At 39.0% G+C, this 20945-nt stretch overlaps 1 protein-coding gene across 5 annotated transcripts in view; it reads left to right on the forward strand.

Moving 5' to 3' along the window:
* dpy19l3 (dpy-19 like C-mannosyltransferase 3) overlaps positions 1–20945 on the forward strand; it is an 82777-nt gene that overhangs the window by 41717 nt on the left and 20115 nt on the right. For 4 of the 5 annotated variants that reach the window (XM_023283048.3, XM_023283049.3, XM_055011009.1 and 1 more), the window contains 5 exons: positions 1094–1252; positions 5323–5454; positions 10886–10997; positions 12330–12386; positions 12737–12819. In XM_023283048.3, the coding sequence (XP_023138816.1) occupies positions 1094–1252; positions 5323–5454; positions 10886–10997; positions 12330–12386; positions 12737–12819 (543 nt within the window). The remainder of the gene's footprint in view (positions 1–1093; positions 1253–5322; positions 5455–10885; positions 10998–12329; positions 12387–12736; positions 12820–20945) is intronic. The other variant, XM_035954138.2, reaches the window with a different exon arrangement.

Raw genomic sequence — 20945 nt, forward strand, 5'->3', positions numbered from 1 at the left:
CACAGGCAGAGAATTTGCTTGTGGTGGTGGGTGGATGGTGTGACCAATGTGCATCCGACACTCATGCTGTTTAGACAGGGAGAGTGTAACCCAGGTTGTTTTCTGAAATGTTTCCTAAACGCCTCATAGGCAGACTGTCAGTAGATGCTGCAGTTTAAGCCTCACATGCGTCCCACCCAGTAAATGCACTCCCTTGCATTGCGCTATGAGGCAGTTGAGTACAGAGAAGCCTCTAGTCCCCACTGAGTAACAACAACACTCTGAAACCCTACCTGTTCTTCTTCAATCATGTATGACGAACCTATCTTGGTTTAAATGTATGTGATTGGAAGCCTACAGCTTGAGTTTATTTGTGCCTCAAAGCTGACTTAAAATGATCAGGCAGTGTTCTTCCACATTTATGCTAGTAGGTAAAAGTTGGCAGGTTCATTTACTTTGTACATTTGTGTGGGCAGAGGTACTTGCACTTTACTTGAGTTTTCCATTTTATGCAGCCTTCTACTTCTACTCCACTACATCTCAGGGGTAAATTGTCTTGTTAGTCTACTAATATTTATTTATGTGATATTTTCAGAAATTTACTGACAGGTTAAGATGACAAAATGCATTGTTAAAAATATACCAGTCAGTTAGCATTCTTGCTTGACCCCTAAAATACATTATTTTTTAAAATCACATTTCATATATACATGAATTAAAATAACTGAGCCTCTATAAGGTACATTTATTTTTTACTGAACAAAGAAATCCAAAATCAAAATAATAAAAATAATACAAATTTGTGTAGCAGGAACCCTCTGCTCTCAGATTTCTCTCGTGACTAGCTCTACCTTGACCAAGGCACTGCCTGATGTGTCAGGGGATTTTTACATTGTTGTATTGTCCTTTTACTAAATTACAGAATCTGAATCCAACATAACTACACAAAGTACATACAGTGTATATTAGGAGTTTCAAGTGCTATACAGTAAGCTCAGTCTCTCCTCCTTGTGTCATCCTCTATGTCCATCTTACCCTTTCTTTTGTTCTCATTCTCCACCGTTGTCCACCTCCTCCCCCTCTGTCCTTGTTCATTTCACTGCTCCTCCTGCAGGGATTTTGATGCCAGTTTGTATCTGTGTGAGGAGGCCTTTGGCTTGCTGCCCCTGGACACACTGGAACGCCTGGCTGGTACCCTGCTGCTTTACCCCTACATTATCACTCTACTGCTGCTCAGCGGCATGCTGGCTATGGCAGCACTGCAGAAGTTGAGGTAGGTGATGACTGAAGCAGTTGCTGTGGCTGTGAGTATATGGTAATAAAGACAGAGTATATGATAAAAAAATCTTATTTAGTCTACCTATAGAAAAATTTTGAAAATGGAACCTAATGGTAAGTGACTCCTTAAATGAATACTTAAGTGTAACAAGAAAAGCAACAAGAAATCATGGCACTACAGAATGTGGCCATTTAATATAGATGTACCCGCAAACAAAATTACCTTGCACTGAGCACAGGCGTGTGTTATGCATGTGTACATTGTGTACGGATGCAGAATCACGTGACCTAAATATGTAGGGGGCGACGGGAACTGAAACACCCCCACAGAAACACCCCCACAATTTAATCAGTTGTTCCTTGTATCATTTCCGACGGATAAGTCACGATAAGTCCACAGTGGAGGATTTGTAGTAGGATCGCAAGCATGCGTTCACTTGTAGTCATAGTTGCAGTGACGCTGTGCCGCTGTCTTGCAATGATACAGAAATCTTTAACAAATCCATTGGATCCAGACTATAAGCCGCATCACTGCCAAAATCTAATTAGTTGGTTCTTGTGTCATTTCTGACCTTCCCTGAAAATTTCATCCAAATTCGTTAATCCGTTTTTGAGTAATGTTGCAGACAAATAGACGGACAAACGTACGTCGATCGTCACATAACTTCACCATTCCTTGATGGAGTAATAAGGGGAAAAAACTGAAAAACAAAATATAATTGACACAACCTATATGTCTTGACTGTAGAAACGAAGTGGGAAAGAAATAAATTGGAGTGTTATGTACACATTTGTATACATTTACAGTTATTGATTAATTATTATTAAATATGTAGTAAAGAGTAGTTGCCTGTTGCTGCTCCTCACTCAGTCAAGAAAGATTAAACTTCGTAAAAGTTTATGAGCAGTTATTGGTGTAATATTAATCTTTCCTGGCAGCTGGATCAGGAAAAAGAAATAGAATCTGGAAGATGGTTAAAACTGACAGAGTGTAGGGAGTTTACAAAGGAGGCAATGAGGAAATTTACATATTATGAAATAGTGCAAAGATAATATCATACTCTACAGAGACAACATGGAGTGAAAATACTGAAGGATGATCGATGCTGGAAGCGGTGAATTTCTGCACAGGGGATGCAGAGAGGTCAAAACATTTTAGGTTAAATGTAGCTGAGTAGATGTTCATTCTGTGTGGGATCTTTTTTGACCTTATATGAACCACTGATATACCCACCTACAGTAAAGGTGATGTTTGTTGGGTTCTGGTACATTTCTTGTACATTTGTATTGATTATGATTCTAGTTATTACATTTGAAGGTGAGGAACAGACAGATATCCTGTCTGTTCGCTACTTTGTAGGGTAGAAATTCTGGTTGTTTATCACACCACATGCAGTAAATGTAGGAATTTGTGCCTGTAATAAAAAATACCTGTTTTGAATTAATTGGGAGCTAACATGCAGTTTCATCAAATTCTAACAAATTAGGGATGCACATTGTTTAAGGTTGGCCGTTGAGAACAGGTTCCAACTTGTGTAATTTCTACTATTCTACTTATCGCTTCTTGAACCAATTTTTCTCATGCAGGGAAATGAACAGTGTACTGTCTCTTAATGCATTTGTTTCAATTAGTTGAGACTAACTCTATTTCTTGTAACAGTCACCTTAATTTAGCACTTGCTGCTACAAAATGCTTTACAAGGACAAGATTGGACTCTGCTACCAATAAACTGAAAAAGGTGAAGTAAAACTTAAACATTCAAGAAACCAGGAAAGAGAACACGGCTGCTCCAGTTATGATTACTTTATCTAACTCGATGGTTCAGCTGGTAGCATTAGTGGTGGATGGGTGTGTTTCATATAACTCTGCTGTGGAGAATGGAGAAAGATGCTGTAGTAACATGACATTGGACATGGACAACACACATTACATTTCAATAATTATTCTGCTTATTGAGGCACATGAGAGTTGACTAAAGTAACTTTACTACCCATATAGCTTTTTACTCATGCTGTGAGTGTGCTAACCCCACTTGTTAAAACACAGTAAATACATGATTTCATAGAATTATGAACTTTTTAAAAACTTTTTAGACACAAATTGGCAGTGGTGGAGGAAGTACACAGATTGTTTTACTCAAGTAAATGCACTGAAGCTGTTACTTAAAATTAAAATATCAAAATATACAGGGGGTCTCAACTTAGGCCAGAATTCCATTCCTATGGCGTGACATAATGTGATTTTTGCCGCAAGTCAGAACTCACATATGTACATACGTACCTAAGTCACTCACCGATGCTAACACAATGGTAAAATCACAATCTAGGACATAAAAACACTCAGAAGAGTCTGACTTATGCTTGGGAGCCATAATGAAGGACCAAAAGTTTCCAAAAAAACAACACAAACGAAAGAAAGCGAACGTAGCACAATCCAATGTGGCATACAACCGGCAAATGTAAACAAAGCCGTCTTCCTCATATAGCGCCGCATGACGATATATCCGTCTGCTCGGCTCGCTAATTAATTCCTGCGCAAAATTAGTTTTAACGTCGCAAATGCCGTACGTCGAAATGATGGAACAAGACTTTCTTAAGAAATTTGTGGGAGATTGGGACGTAACCAAGAAATGCAATCTGTAATCAGGAAAATGTAGTATGGTATTAAAAGTAATGGTATTCACTACTAATTCAGAAAAATGTTACACCATGATGCAGTTTATCATTAAATTATTATTATTTTTACATCAATGTAAAAGCAGGTTTTACTGTTGTAAATCCCCCTGCCCCTCAAGATATCTGAATTAAGCATCGTTAAAAGCTGAATTAAGCAGAATCAGAATTGTTAAAATACAAATGATACCCTACCATGATGTTGGATTTTTTTCAGATATCCAGTAAATAGATTCTCTCTTACCTCCCTTGACTCCAGACAACATTTGGTATCTTCTGTTGTAGAATTAAGTCATTAATATGCCTACTCTTCTTTCAAAGGTACACATTTGCTGCACAAAATTAGAAAGCTTTTTACCTTAAAACATGCCATATTTTTTCTTATGTAAATTTTCTTAAATAGTACTGTAAATTTATAACCTGACAGGTATTATTTGCATGTTTGTTTTGGACTGATGCTGATATTTAAAGGTAAAGCCTACATCTACTAATATCAGCGAGGATACCGGTATCATCTTGTATCCCTAACACAAACACAAACTGCAACTTTTTATCACAATTTCCAGCAACCAGCAGTATAAAAGGCACAGAGACAGTTCAGACATTGCTTTCAAGAATTAATTAACAAATCCTTAATCTTCAAATGAGGTTTTGATAAACAGACTAGTGTGCATCCTTATTAGGGGACGTTGGTTGAGTTAGTGAAGTGTGAATGAATGGAGAGTTTTAGTCCTTGCAGAGAATAAAAGGAGGTTCAGCTTTGAAAAGGACATCAGGATGGTTATCAGGTGGCAGGAACCCAGTCGCAGTATTAGTCACTGTCCCTGTGTCTCTGCTCCAATTGTTGCTTCATGCTCTGGAAAACAGAATATTCTATCAGCTGCCTCTCAATGCTTCATTTGCCTGTGGTGCAAGGTGAGGGGCTGCATTGAACTAATCACATTAGCATATCAACTCACCCTCTGCTGTTTGAAGGCTGGAATACTAACCTCACAGAACAAAGGGCTATTTGCCAATTCAGGAATTAATTTAATCCAGTTTACCCCACATCACGTAGAAGGAAGCACCAGATTGGATTTGTATTCAAATGGAAGCCAATGTCCGTCTGATTCGGTGCAGGAGGCCAAATCGTGGGAGTGACATCATTGCCCTCAGGCCTCTCTTTATTTGTCTGTGTGCTGACTCTTGCAGACAGAAACAGTTGTGGGCGTGCATCATTTCATGTCCACTTGTGTGCAAACTGCTAATGAAATCTGAATAACAGCTACTGAAATCTGAATAATCTGAATAATATCAATTCCACCCACCACCCCTTCTGCCTCTCTTCTCAAGCGTCTGGTGTAATGTTTTATGTATCTCTGTTGTCTTTTGTCTGTCTTTTTTGTTTTTCAGCAGACCTAAAGGAAGTTCAGCGGAAGAGAGGAAAGGAGCTGGAGATGGCCGGCCGGTGGCTTTCCGTCCAGATGTGGCTTATAATCTGTTGCACACACTCTTCTATGGCCTCCTGGCTTTCAGCACTATGAGGTGAGCTCATGTGCTCGCTAGTGTAGCATCATCAGATGCTTGGAGTCACACACGTTCCCAAGTAGTCACGTTTTCACACAGGGGTTCTTCAGCCTTATTTTTCCTCTTGATGACTTGATTACGCATACTTGTGAGCGGATGCTAAAATCCAAGGGCCTCTTACATGTGTTTCACCAAGAGTCTGAATGGTCCTGATCTGCCCTCAACACCAAGCACCATCAAACTGTGCCTTAGTCTCTCTGATAGTGACACCACTCACAGCAGAATCAGACAGACTCAATTCCGCTGATGAACTGGTAATTAATACTACTTTGTACAACCTAAAATTTTAGAGTCATTTGCATCGATGTTTGTAGTTGTTGGTGCAACAGGTGGCAAAACAAGCACACAATGGGCACGTCCACCATTGATTTTGCTTTTGTTTCTAGCACAAACAGCTAGGGCTGAAACGATTCCTCGAGGTATTTGAGTAATTTGATTGCTAACATTCCTCGAGGCAAAATTCTCTGAATCGAGGCTTTGTTTAATTCACTACATGCTAGACCCCAGGTCACTAACTGGCGGACTGCGGTCCAAGTCTGGACCCAGACTTCGTCCAAAGTGGACCCAGACCTATAATCAATAAATTATAAGAGGATTTTAAATTTGACGGGACGCTTCTATTTTCACCAGCACAACTTTTCTCGTTTTTAAGGCATTTTTCAGATCAGAGGAATTGATGTAGTCAGGCTTTCTTTGACTTGTGAGTTGGCTAGACAAAAACTAAAACCTCAGTCAGAGTTAACAGAGTTAACTCAGGTTTTCTGCTTCAAACTCATCTACAAAAACAGGAGCATTTAACGCATCCTTTGACTCGTTTTCCGCACAAAATGAACCGATAGCAAACAGGTTGTTTTAATGGAGAACAATGTATGACGGTAGAAAGTGCTGCGACCAAAAATTATGGAAGACATACTGGTAGAAAACTGTTAAACGTGCGTAATCTTTTTATTTTACCAATCAATGCAGCTAGTTATTTGTAACAGACAACCGCACAACAAAACTATCATACTTCATATATTCAAACATGATATTATATTGAAATGCATGTAGGTCTGACACTGTTTCATAATGAAGGAAATCACTTTAATTTGTGGCCAAATCAAAGTGACACTAGTCTGACTGATTGAATATTCTCTGTAATAAATACTAATAAACTAATCAGTTTTCTTATTTGTGTTCTATCAGCTGCAGTACCAGCAGCTTAAGCGGATTATAATAAAAATGTATTTATGTGATTTCTACATCACCAACTAAATACATGTCGAGTTTCCATGGTTTTGAGTTTTAATTAAATACCCCTGCAATATACTATATATGTACAATACCCCTGTACTATACTAAATATGTACAATACACCTGTACTATACTATATATATATACAATACACTGCAGATGTCCACCCATGTTCCACCAGGACGGTTGTTTCTGCTGCACAGCACACTCACTTCTGCTTTTGATGCTACGACTCACATGCCAAGCACAGAATCCGATTACTCGATTAATTGCCAGAATAGTCGATAGAATAGTCCATTACTAAAATAATCGATAGTTGCAGCTATACAAACAGCTGTAGATGACTAAATATAAGCTAACTAGCTGTAGCTAGCAGGTAGTTTGCTCATGAAACGCTCAAGGGAGTTGCTTAGTTGGTTGAAAAGTATACTTATCATAGATACACATCTGCCAGAGTGCACCAGACGCTCCACCACATTTTTGTCCAAGTGCGTAAATGCAACATTCACAGTTTGTTTAGTGGAAATTCATGTACATTTTTAAGAAGTAGAAAATCCAATCATCACTAAGGCATACATCAAGCAAGAGAGCCAATAACAACTAAAAGAGTTGTATGTGGGACTGATTCATGCCATCAACTCATATGTGCAAAAAAAAAAAAAAAAACAAAAAACATTCCACCTTAAGAGAGCAATCTGTTGCCTTTCAACAGCATGGTGAATTAAATTATTATTTTTTGGAGTCTCTGTGTTAACTAATGAAAAGGCAGCAATATATCCTTTCATGTTTTGGAGCCGCTAAAAAGGTAATAATAATGCGGTAAAAATAATGTCAAACTTATTTAAAGCCCTTGTTTATGCCTGTGTACCGCATTCATCACTGTTATTGCTGTGGTCCATCAACATTGGGGTCTTAAGTTGGATTGAAATATATTTATTTACAAAAACGGCTTAAGTAGGCTGTTGGCTCGCAGTCTGCCTTATATTGACATTATGCTTTAGTTGAGAAGTTTGAGCAGTTTTTTGTAAAGAAGTGATTTGCAGCATGATGACTTTATAAAATTTTTTATGAAGTCAGTGTAACATTTGATCACATGGTACAAACTTGTATTTTCCTACACAAATTTAATTAAAAAAAGCAAAGCCACACAAAACCTTGACAGTGTACCTCTGTGGAAACTCAGACTCGTGTACGAATATTTGAGTGTCAGTTGGAATAGGAAGCTCCAAAAGCAACAGTTATCTGTTGGACTCAATTGTATTTTGCTTTTTTCTCCACACTCGCTGTAATTCTCAGGTGGGAATGCTATTATGTGCAAAAGGTTTTAACCCACAGCAAATACCTTTATCTGAAAAGACTGAGGAAGCCTGTTCCAGGTAGAAGAAGCATGTTGTTGGGACATTCTGTGCCTTTGAGTTTAACGTGAAAAAGATTGTTTTAAATAAATTTTGAGTTTTTCTTGTACTGATTGCACTTTTTTTGTATCAGCTTGCAAGATCTCTTCTCTAGTTTATTTGCAGACCTGCAATTGTATTTCAGCAGATATAAGGTCAGAGTATTTGTACAACTGCTTATTTTAGAAGCAGATGATAAAAACCTCAATTTCCACTTCTTCCTCTCCTGTTTTGTAGAAAACATTTTTTTTCCCTCTCACAAAAGCAATAGCCTATTTCTCCGTTTCACCTAACTGCATCATCCGTTGGCAGGTTCCCACTGTGGAAAAGGGCCGCCGCTGAGTGTGTCTTTGGTTACAGGTGCCAGACTCTGGCAGTGAGATGAGAGGCCAGACACCAGTGCTGGCACTTAGGCTTTATCACTGAACAGAAACATCTTCCTTGTAGTGCACTTTCATATCTAGCCACTTGTTCTTAATTTCCACAATGTTTTGGCCTGCTGAGCTGGCAGGTTTTGCTGCTGCTGCGACAGGCTGGCTCTTGACAAATTTTCTCTTTAATTGGTAGTACCGGAAGTGTAACTGTGAAGCTGTATCATCTGACTGGCATTAAGCTCTGCATCGTCTATGTTTTCATTTCCTTTGAGAGGTTGGTTTTTTATACAACTGACATTTTTTTCTCGTCTTGCAACATACTCTGTTAAAATAGCTTTTACAAGCACATGGAAAAATGGTCACTGTACTTCATTTCCTACCAACAATAATAACAACAAAATAACAATTAATTGATTATTGATTGGGACTGACTGTTGATTGGGAAGATTGTTCAAACTTTGCTCCACAAATAATATGTATCTATTTTTATTTAGATATTCCCAATTTATATATATGGTAAGACCAAAAGTATGTCAACAGTACAGTGAAATTTTGGATTTCAAATTTAAATGCAAGTAGCAAAAACATCAGTCTCTTTACTGTTATTACTTCAGAGGGCACTGAAATTGTAGATGGCTGCATGATAATTTATTCACTCAGAAGATCACATTGGCTCCCATATAAAGTTAAAATGCCAAATCTGTGCTACTTCTGTAGCCGTTAGCGGACTAACGGATTTGGATGAAATTTTCAGGGGAGATCAGAAATGACACAAAGACCAAGTGATTAGATTTGGGTAGTGATGCAGCTAAGAGTCTGGATCCATGGATTTGTGAAGGATTTCTGTGTCATTGTGAGATAGCGGCACAGTGTCACTGTAACTATGACTACAAGTGAACACTAAGTCAGCTGCCTGCTGGCGATTACTGTGCTCAGTGCAAGGTCATTTTGTTTGTGGGAACATCTATTTTAAATGGCCACATTCTGTGGTGCCGTGAGTTCTGCCACAAATTTTTTCAAGATTTCCGCCGTCGGAAATGATATGACTGAGCAGCCTTGGCGGAGGACTGTGCCCTCTGAGTACTTTTCTTGTTTTACATGTGTCCTTTCTCAGCCCACTTTCTTATGTTTTTATTTACATAAAATAGTAATAACTTTGCTGCTTTCAATTTTGGGTTTTCCCAAAACTATACAATGTTAATAGTTGGTTCAAGATAGTTGCATCACCTTTGAAAAATGTGCATGTCACACTAAGTGGTACACATTATTGCAGTTGCACTTTTCTTTATTAGTAGCTCTGTAGTGGCGAGCAGTTGTGTTCCTGTTTATCCTGTAATCTCAAGCACAACAACCCTACCAGACACGAATTCAAACAAAGTGGTATTTATTGTTGGCATCATTAGTACATTTACAGGACTGAAAACATTTCAAGCTGCAAACCAAGGCTGCCATTTTGGCTGTGATTATTATAATGAAAGTATAAGTGCCCTTACCTTCCTTTTTAAACTCCCTTTTTTAAGTGTTAACAGAAACCTGCAATTACTTGATCGCAAAGAAAAAGGGAATATTCTGATATTCTGAGTTATTCTGTGCGTAGAAATGTTGCAAATTGAGCATATGTGGTGGACAGAAGCAGGAATGGAATGTGCTATTCAGCGGATTTAATCCATACAGCGCATTCCTAGTACAGTCAGGAATTTAAAATACTGATTGAATTCCCAGAAAGGGAGAAAAAAATCGGAAAGCTTCTCACACAGCACAAGTCAGGTAGGGCAGAAACTGACGCGTTTGATTTCAGCACTTTCTCTAAAATGCTGATTAAGAGCGAAAGGCCAAAAGTGCAGAAAGCCATTTGTTTCTGTCAGACAGCTCCTTTGCATTAAAAACGTATTGAGATTTATTTCAGTGAGGCTGCACTTCTTTATCCCTCCCTCTCTCACAGCTCCATCTCTACCTGTCAACAATTTTTCAGCTCATTTCATTCCCTGCCTTCCCTCTGTTCAGTCCTTTCTGTTTAATCTTTTTCTCATTTGTTTAGATGCTTTGCTTTAGAATTCTTTGGATGAGAATTCTAAAGAAAATAATGCAGTGTTTTAAGCGCTAAATGAAGTTCAACCACAGTGTCTTTCACTAAACTAAAAACAATTTGGTCGTCTCGTTTGAATTTAATGTGCTTTACTGGCTTGAGGGAACAATCTAAAGCCCAAGAATCAAAATTGAAGAGTTTCATTTTAACCTGCAAACCTGTAAAATCTTTAAGTCCTTTCATAATAGAGAGTTTCCTTTCTCTCAGAAGAATAGAAATGTAGGTTTTCTATTTAGACACTTTGCTGCAGATGAGATTACAACATGACTTGATATTACCTCTCTCCTCTTCTTTCTACCTAGAATGAAGTACATATGGACTGGCCACATGTGTGCAGTTGCAGCCTATGGTGTGTGTGGGACTGAGCTGTGGACTCTGCTTCTGAACGCTCTCCGCTGCAACACTAAAGTTCTGGTATGAGCTCACAACTGCACTTCCAGCTGTAGACATCTGCTAGACTGTTTTCTTTCTTATGTCATTGTTGAGGCTAAAAACTACATTCAACCACACAGAGCATTATGGGTTGTGTTCCACATTTACTGCTCTAATCAATATTTTTTTCTATTATCCATGACTAAAATCCTCTGATTGCAATCATCCAAAGCTCTACAGAACTTAGCTTCTCTTCACTCATTGTTTTGCTGTTGTTGCCCAAATACATCACTTCCAGTTAATGCTAATTAGTGCTGCACGATATTGGGACAAAATGAAATTATGATATTTTGTGATATGAATAAAATACAGGAATTTTCCTCGGATGACTTGAATAACTCTATTTGGAAAGAATTAATCATTCTGGAATGATTAGGATGATTCTGTAGGGGAGTGCATCTGCATAGAAAGTAATCACTTTTAAAAGGCTGATTAAAGCCAGCCAGAACACTGTCAGAGACATCCCCAATAGTTTTTGCGTTGGCTGGCATTCAGATCTGACTTTGCACTTATCACACAGAGCTTTGTGGTTCTCATTTAAATAATCAGTAGAAACAATTGGAAGACACTGCCGACAGAACTACCTGTGTTCATCCTTGCGGTAGCCGAAACATTTCCATGCAACTGATGTGTTTCTGTTTTGCAACCAAGTCCTCCCCTTCAGTGTTTTTTCTTCTGTTCTTGGCTCATTGTGCTGTGCACACGTGGAGCCTGCATGTCGGCAAACTGTCTTTACATAAAGACATCCTTAAATCAGAGTAACTTATGCTCTATCATACTGTTCTTGTGGATTAGTCACAGAAAATGAGAACCATGTGGGTTTTCTCTTTGTATCCTTAAAGTGTTTAGTTTTTATGCCCATTTCTAGTGATGGTGAACATTTTGTCTATCATCAGTCTCAAATCACAGCAAGATTGAGCCTTAACTTTAGGAGATCTTTCTGAGATACTCTTGAAAGATGTCGTATTTGTCCGATTTTATATCCTATTTGCTGGTTAGATATGAAATTGGACCATAATGCTGCCTCTGCCTCAGCCACAGCCTCTGCTCTGAGTGGGTGACAACATTACCACTAGGGCCCACTAGGTGTCAGTGTGGTCATAACATGACACCAGCAGAGATCAAATAAATTATACTTTGAGGGAAAGCTGCTCTATCTGTCTGTTATCTCTGTGTTATCTCATTCGGTGTTTGTCTTCATTTTATTTTATTTTTTTGTATATCTCTGTCTGACTCTTACTTTTTCTTCCTCTGATACAGTTATATCCTGTTATTTCATTTAATTATAGTTGTTTTCCTTCTCTCATTTTGCAGTTAAGGCTTGTTAGATATGCCGTTCCATTGGTGATGATCGGTTGCCTGTATTATAAGGTATGCCATTTTCTTGGTGGTTTATGCTCATTGCTGTATTGGTGGTCTCATTACTGAGTCAAGTCAGCTTGGATAAACTGTGTAGAACGAGACGAGGAAAGGAATATGCATAAATGGAAGAAAGAAAATGATGACCAGCAATTGGATTATAACAGGCTGCTGGAAGGATTGCTTCTCTTTTGTTTATTTTGCCGTTAGAAGATTCTAAATGACTGCCATATACACTGTTATATTCAGCGCAGTAATGAGACGTTATTTAGAATATACTAGTAAGTTTGACACTCATATTTATGGCCCTCATGAACACTAAGAGAGTTTTCCATCGCTTATATCTGTCTTCTTCCTTATAGTTCTGGCCTAAGGTGATGGAGGAGCTATCAGAACTGAGGGAGTTTTACGATCCAGACACTGTGGAGCTCATGACCTGGATTAGGTACACACATCCTACCACATTCACCCACGCTCACACATCCAAGCTGCACATCATATTGAAGCAAATTTGATTTACATGTTTTCTGCAGATCGAGTTTCACTTTGCCTGATCTCTTTGATTAGTCTCTCTCTCTGTGTGTGTGTGTGTGTGTGTGTGTGTGTGTGTGTGTGTGTGTGTGTGTGTGTGTGTGTGTGTGTGTGTGTGTGTGCGCGCGCGTGCATACATGTGTATTGGCACTTGTTTGCGGGGGAGTCTGTCTGATGAGTGATGAGACCCGATGGGTCTCCATGAGTAAGACATGGGGGTGCTGGAAAGGATCCAGCTGTTGGCAGAGCGCTAACCCACCTCAGGGTCTCTGTGGCCAGGCTTTCGATCAAGAGCATCAGCCTGATGGGATCTGAGACGGAGCTGTGATTTGGAATGGTTCTGTACTGTTGCTGCTGTGTGCGGTTTTGTATTTGCACATCTGTGTGTGTCTGTCATTTTCTGGTCATCAAGTTGGAATTGGAGCTTTGGGTTAGCAGCCTGTAGTGCATGTCACATACACAATCTATGCTGCCACAACACAATAGCTGGCCAAGGACACATCACATGTTGACTCCTCTCTCAGAGCGCTTGTTACATTTTCCAGTTATATTCCATTTAGACCAAAGCAGTTAAGTTATTTCAATTGGAATCGGTGGCTAGGTCAATTGCAGTTCCACCCCAGACCTTGGTTGAATACAGGTCAGATACTGCTCAGTAATGGTGAATAAGTCTTTTGAGAATAGAAATATATTAAAACAACATTACAGCTGAACTTCAGTGAGCAAACGAGAACGACTGGTTATAAGAGGGAAAAACTGAAGCCAAAAATTGACCCTGTTACTAGAATTTTCACTATCATTACATCTTTGTTTCTTGATTATGTAACAAAGTAGTCTAAACATAAAAAGACCAACTCAGGTGCCACTTATCAAACATTCACACCAAATCACAAAGATCATTGTTTAACAGAGACTGAAATTTTTATTCTCTTTCATCATATACAACCTCCCACTATCACGTGATTTTCTCACTCACTTCATGTAACGTCAGAAGAGCCAACTCTATTTTAATATTTTGGAATTTTGACAACTGGCCAAAACACTCCACAGAAACCAAATGCAAAATTAGACCCAGTTTAGAATTAGACCCTTCACAGAGATGATCACTGTAGTACACTTGTACACTGAATAAGTCATAATTTAAAGCTTCTTATTTCCATCCTATAATCATCGATGTGATGACATTGAGTGGACCAGATGTGATTTTGAAGAAATGGCCAATTTTGGTCTAATCCTATTAGACTGATAGGGAGAATGGCGCAGAGAGAGGGAGAGAGATGGATAGTGAGACAGCTTAGGAGAAGGATGGATTCTGAATGTATTTGTGTGTGTGACATGGGTTCCCTTCCCTCCAGAGCTAATCCCATTAGGCTCTGAGGATTAGGGGCTGCCTAGAGTTACCTTGGTTGGGGCTGAGAGCAGGGCGCAGTGCTAAGCTTCTTGCTGCTGCGCTAATTACATTCCAGATGAAAGTGTTAAGATGGGGAAGGGGGTTCATGTTGTGCTGTATTCCCTAGGTGGCTGCGGCTGAAGCCGTTTAGTTTTATAGGGAAAAAATCATGGGAGATTCTCAGACTGTGTCATAATGAGGGGCAAAGAGGGTAGATGCATGGAAATCTTAAAAAAAATAAAAATAAAAAAAAATAAAATTTCATGACCAGCTGCTGTGGCTATGTAAAGCCATAAGGGAGTCATTGTGCTAATTGTAGCTGCAGGGGATGTAATGTGGTTATTTCATTGAAATCAGAAGAAAATTAGAGAGTCATCTGTTTTGTTGCACTTCTGTTGTTGAAATGCGGAAATGTGTTTAATAGGGATAAAAGGTTGAGAAAAATCTCACACATTTTACAACATTTTAGCTCTACAAAATCTAATGTCAGAATTGGCATTAGAGAAAAGATGAAGATCTTTTTTTGATGAAGATGGATTTACAGATGAGATTAGGATTATTAGATTAGAGGTAAGAAGCTCTCACAAGATATATGCCTGAGGCCATCATTAGTATAGAACTGTGCGAGTTAAGAAAGGGTGATGAGGGGATTATTATAATTCCCACGACAATCGTTCATGACCCATGAGTTTACGAGTTTGAAGAACTAAAGTGTAGGTTAACGTCACGGCAACCTGCGAGAGTCCATCTATACTGTACACAACCATAATTCACAAGGTTCCATTTCATAACAGCAACTCCACAGCTCAGCTGGAGGCTGATACTCTGTTCTAAATGGACAGTCAATAAATCAATAGCAATGGCTGGTGGTTCAACCGCCTCCAACTCTGAATCAGAGTTGCGAGTGTGCAATTTTTAAAGTCACCAATATCGCTCCTGTCTAACTCATGTGGTCTGCCTCTCTGCTTCCTCCTGAATTCATTATAGCTTCATTTTTTTCAAATTCAGATATGCATGCTTGAGTTACGGAAGCTGCATGCTGTCAATCAAGGAAGGCTACTAAAAGATAAAATAATGATTAGCTGTAGCTTTGCCACTCTGCTTTCTTACATGAATTGAATGTTGAGCGTGAAATATTCGAGGTAGGGGAAGTGTTGCACAGAGAGGAGAAGATTAAACTCAGGCACATGTTTAATGTAAACAGCTGATTCCTGGGCTCACAGTTAACTACAGTCCAGTCTCAGATTTTCCAACATCCTGCACACTGCAGGGCTCACACTGCATTTCACAATACAGATGAGAATAGAAGTGGGATTTATGGCATCTTGAATGCTCCAGTTGGAAAGTTGCAATGGCATGCTATTTGTAAGACTCTGTAAGAGCCAGAAATATAGCAGTTCCCCTACCTTTTTTTCTTCTGAGAAACAGCACTCATTGTCCATATTCCACCAAATACAGAGGCCGTTTCATATCACCAGTCTCCTGTGAATCCACATCTTCTAATCTTAGCTAATATGTTTTATTTTCATTTTTTTTCCTTACCTCCCCACCGCCTCCCTCACTCCCACTTCCTCCCACCCTTCTGGGTCAAGATATACAGTCTGTTTTTGAGAATTATGAAGGCTGCAGTGGAAATCATTAATGAGAGCTTTGACAGCAGTTTTGCTGCAAATTCAGGAGGCTCATCTAGCTACTCAGCATGGAGACCCATTCAGGGAAGGAATGGGCTCCAATGTAAAAGTCAGCACATTTGAGTGAAACACTGGTTTGTTGATAGCAGTCCCTGCGCTTACACAAGAAAACAGATTATTTGTCAGTGCCTTCTTAGAGACCATTGTGACTATTCCCAGAATTACCAGTATGAACATTCTCGGATTGGATCCCTGGATGAATAAGGTTGGTTATGTTTAAGAAACCAAAAGATACTTGGTTTAGGTTAGAGTCCCAAAATCTGAAAAAAAATGTTAAAAGGCCCATTCTGTAGCACCTAATGGTCTGACTGCGCCACATTATCATTCTGTATAGAAAAAAAAACCCACTGGCTTGTCTTTTTTTGTTGTTTTTTTTTTTTAAGACCAATCGCTATCATCTTGGACAGAGCTAAGCAAAGGATGTGGCTTAAGTGTTCCCTCAAAATAGTGATGATGGACATTGTTTTGGTGGAACATTTGCATAAGGTGAGTTATAACATATAAAATGGATATTTCACTGAAAAAAAATTGCAGGGTCTCCTGACTGCAAGATCTAATTCCTCCTCAAAACCGGCGTGTAGGTTGCTGCCTGGAAGTGGTGGTTGTTTCCCGTAGCAAAGTGGATTTTGAAAATGGAATCACGCAAATAGCGGAAGGAGAGGACAAAGCTGACTGAAATGAGCAGCCTTATGGCAGGCTTATAGCACAGCCTGCAAAAAATGAGTCAGACTACTTAATGTGTGACTAAATAACATAATTAGATAAACAATTAAAATGGAGTGTTCACAGCAATGATAAGATTGTCCTCCCATCAGTATGTTAAAAGAAAACCAGAAATTCTCTGCAATTGTTCTGCAAAATTAAATTTTCTCATATGCCTAAAATGTCTTTGTTATATCAACTTATGTGGCTGAGCACATTGACATGTTAGCATGAATGCCTTCTCAGTGTGAACCAATGATATCACACCTGTATCTCTACTTACTCAGTGTGACCAGTACAGGTGGTACTGTTAACTTGGATCAGCACTGACTCAATGTCAATTAGACGCGTAAGACAACGACCAAACTAACCAACAAGAAAAGCACTCAGAGAGCACAGTACTCCAACAGGACTGTTCATTCTCCCATATGGAATTGTCAGAAATGCTGCATTTTTTTTTAGAATTTTTTTCAGAATGATAGACAGACAGACAGACAGAGAGACGATCGAAGAGGAGCTTTCTGAGCATCAAATCAAGGCTTGACTGAAGCTTTCTAAGTGGGCGGTGCATGACACTCTAAGACACTTTGCGGAAACTGGATCCGTTTAATCCAAAGCGCTATTAGGCAGACAAAAAGACACCACACAATCAGAGGATCAATACATCAAGGTTTGTCCACTGACGTATAGAAAAGCAACTTCATCACAGATGCAGAGTTCGCTAAATGACAGACACTAGACTTGAATCAGCAAAACTCTTGTCAAAGGAAGGCTATCTAGTCTGTCAGAGGAGGAGTAGCCTCTCTAAATCACCACTTAGAAGCAGAAACAAGGTCAGTTGCTTGGGATGTGTTAAGACATAACAGCATTTCAAAGTGGAGGCTGGAGAAAAAAAAGTCCTATTTAATGATGAATCCAAGTTAGACATTAGTGGTAGTAACAGAAGAATGTTCATAAAGAGACAAGCAGGAGAGGGAACAATACACCAGCGGATCAAACCCACAGTGAAACATGTTGGTGGTGATATTAAAGTCTAAGAGTTTAAGTGTAAGTTTAAGATTTGACTCTCTACTGACCAAGGAGAATTAGCACTGCATTCTCCAGAGACAAGCTCCTCTGAAGTTATTGCCTTACCTACTGTAGTAGCTTCTAGGATTTTTATTTTTATTTTTTTTAGTTGGGAGATGGTCTACTTGACTTTTGGTTTTGGTGAAGTGTTCTTAGTCCAGCCTGGCTCGTAGCTGATAACCTTTACTGTCTGACCAACTCTGCAATATTGAGGAGGGAGGGAGAGACACTTTTATAAAATTGGGCCTTTATTTTTTTTTTTAGGTGCCAAACATATAATATTTGTATAAGTGTTACACTGAAACCTAAGGCCTACGTAGACACTTAAAGCTGACTACAGTAACTTAGCTCACCCCTGCAGACATCCATTTGCATTGAGAGTTGCTCACATCCAGGAATCTGAGTTGCGTCGTGGACGTTTGACTTTGGTGTCTATTAGGGCTGATATTTTTTCGTCCATTTTTACAGATTTCAAGATATGTCTGCCCCCACTTTTAATACTATATAGATGAATAGAATTTACTCCCAGGATAAACAGTTCAAATCAGCAGATACATGTCCTTCTAGAGTCCCTGCAGAAATAGAGGAGACATATAGTTGTGTGTGGGAGAGTGTAATCTATTTCCATACTTGACTCATATTTGCTGTGTGTAAACACAGCCTGCAGTTTGAGCCAAAGTCTTGCAATGAGTGCCGCGACTGTTGGTTGCAGCATACATGTAAATGAGACATGTAACAGGATTTTGGTGAAATATCGTGAGTCTAAGCTTAGGTTTGGTTAAATTTTCTGGCAAAAGAGCACATTTCAGATGAGTATTTCCAAGGCTGTTGGAAGTTGAAAATCTGGAATTTCTTTTTTTCCTTTTTTTTAATAGTTTCTGACTGTTAAGTGGTGAAACTTTTGATGCTAGTGTTCTTCTCCTAAAGTTTGAAACACACTTTAGGAGCTAATGTTTGTTTCTCTCTGTTTGGAACCTCTGAGTTGGTTTATTACCTGCAGCATCAGACAGTAGCAGGATCCATATGTGCATCTCCAACGAGAGAGGAGTTGCGCACATTTGCACACAGAACAACAGTAAGTAATTGTATTTTTTGAATTATAAATTATCACAGAGAGAACATGGAGAGTGGATTGGTCCGAGTCAGGACTCAATGGCAGGTCATCTGACTGTTCAAAGTCAGGGGTCACCCAGGCAATTCATGTTTTCCATGAAAACTCACACTTTTATTCATGTGCTAACATAACTGCACAAAGGTTTTCTGATCATCAATTAGCCTTTCAACACCATTAGCTAACACAATGTAGCATTAGAACACAGGAGTGATGGTTGCTGGAAATGTTCCTCTGTACCCCTATGGAGATATTCCATTAAAAATCAACGATTACCAGCTAGAATAGTCATTTACCACATTAACAATGTATTGACTGTATTTCTGATTAATGTAATGCTGTCTTCATTGAAAAAAAATGCTTTTCTTTGAAAAATGAGGACATTTTTAAGGGACCCCAAACTTTTGAACAGTAATGTGTATGTCTTAATATTAGACATATATTGATATTAGTTTTATTAATGTGTGACGAATCCTACTGTAGCAACACCAACAGCTAAAAAAAAAAAAAATTACCTAGCTTCCAAACAACTTTTGGCCTTTTTCGTCCCCACTGAGAGAGAAGAGATTATTAAAAAACTGTAAACAATGGTTATTTTAAGTGCCTCTTCATATAGTCAATACTGACATTTTTATGATGGGGGCACTCTCACTTGTTCCTCCTGTCTAGTTAAAGGTTAAGTTCCTAACTCATACAAGCTCCCAGGATAATTCTCATCCAGTGCTAATAGGGCATCAATCTTTCTCTCTCGTTTTGTGGATCAGTTTCATTCTGTCCTTCTGTGAGTCTAATTCAAACAAATTCTTTTATCCACTCTTAGAAAGCATGTGCCACTGCTTATTTGTATCTCAATCCTTCAGTAAAAATCTTTCTCTCAACTCCTTCTGTAAAACTGTATCTTCACCATTTTTTACATCCTCTACTTCCTCTTACACCGACTCCCTCTCTCACTCCCTTAATTGTCTTCCTGTCATCCGGCTCCTTGTCGTGCTTTAAATTGTCTAAATTAGAAGCATTTGGCCTCATCCTTAAATGGGGAAAGTGCTGTGTCTGTGATCCGGGCTAGTGTGTGTGTGTGTATGTGTGTGTGTCTTTTTCTGCATTCTAACTCATCCAGATGCAGCTTAAAGAGAGAGAGAGTCAAAGAGACCAAGCAATGTCCTTGTGTGAACTACACATCTCTCAATCTCTCAATCAGAAGTGAGACTTCAGCAGAAAATCTATGGCCTGTCAAATGTATAAAGAACACTCCCAATCAATTTTTCAATCTCACTATTAGTCATTGTCATAATTTTCACTCTGTAACACTTAACTTTTTGTGTGTGCGTGTGCAGTTGGAGCTTGTAAATCCAACTCTTTGCAGATGGAATAAAATATTAATATTAAAGGAAATTGGTAGTTTTGCAATGAAAGTAACTTAAGGGCTCTTTAGAAAAGCAGCTAGTCAGACATTTTATTTGACAGACCCTGAACGCCTCCACACTTGTATTTTAAATGCTTAGAACTCTGCAAAGATTCAAAGTTGTGCTGGGAATCATGAGTGTGAAAGAAGAAGCAGAAAATTGTAAAAGAGAAGCTTTGTTTTTCAAAGATTTTGAAGCCCAAATGTCCTCCAATTATGGAATGGCCATTGTTGCATTTATCTTTGAACAAAATAATAATAATAAACACTAAAAACACTTCCATCCATTATCTATACACTGCTTAACCGTGGGGGGCTGGAGTCTATCCCAGCTGACTTAGGGTGAAGGCAGGGGACACCATAAACAGGTCACCAGTCTGTCACAGGGCTACATAGAGACAAACAAGCACACTCACCATTCACACCTATGGACAATTTAGAATTACCAATTAACCTGAGCATGTTTTTTGGACTGTGGGAGGAAGCTGGAGAACCTGGAGAAAACCCATGCATGCACAGGGAGAACATGCAAACTCCATGCAGAAAGATCCCGGGAAAGCCAGGACGTGAACTGGTGATCTTTTATCTGCAAGGCAAAATTGCTAACCACCAAGCCACTGTGCAGCCCCATACTTCTAATCTCAACATATGAATATACAGTATATACAAAATGATC

The sequence above is a fragment of the Amphiprion ocellaris genome, chromosome 1, assembly GCF_022539595.1.
Source record: "Amphiprion ocellaris isolate individual 3 ecotype Okinawa chromosome 1, ASM2253959v1, whole genome shotgun sequence".
NCBI lineage: Eukaryota > Metazoa > Chordata > Actinopteri > Pomacentridae > Amphiprion > Amphiprion ocellaris.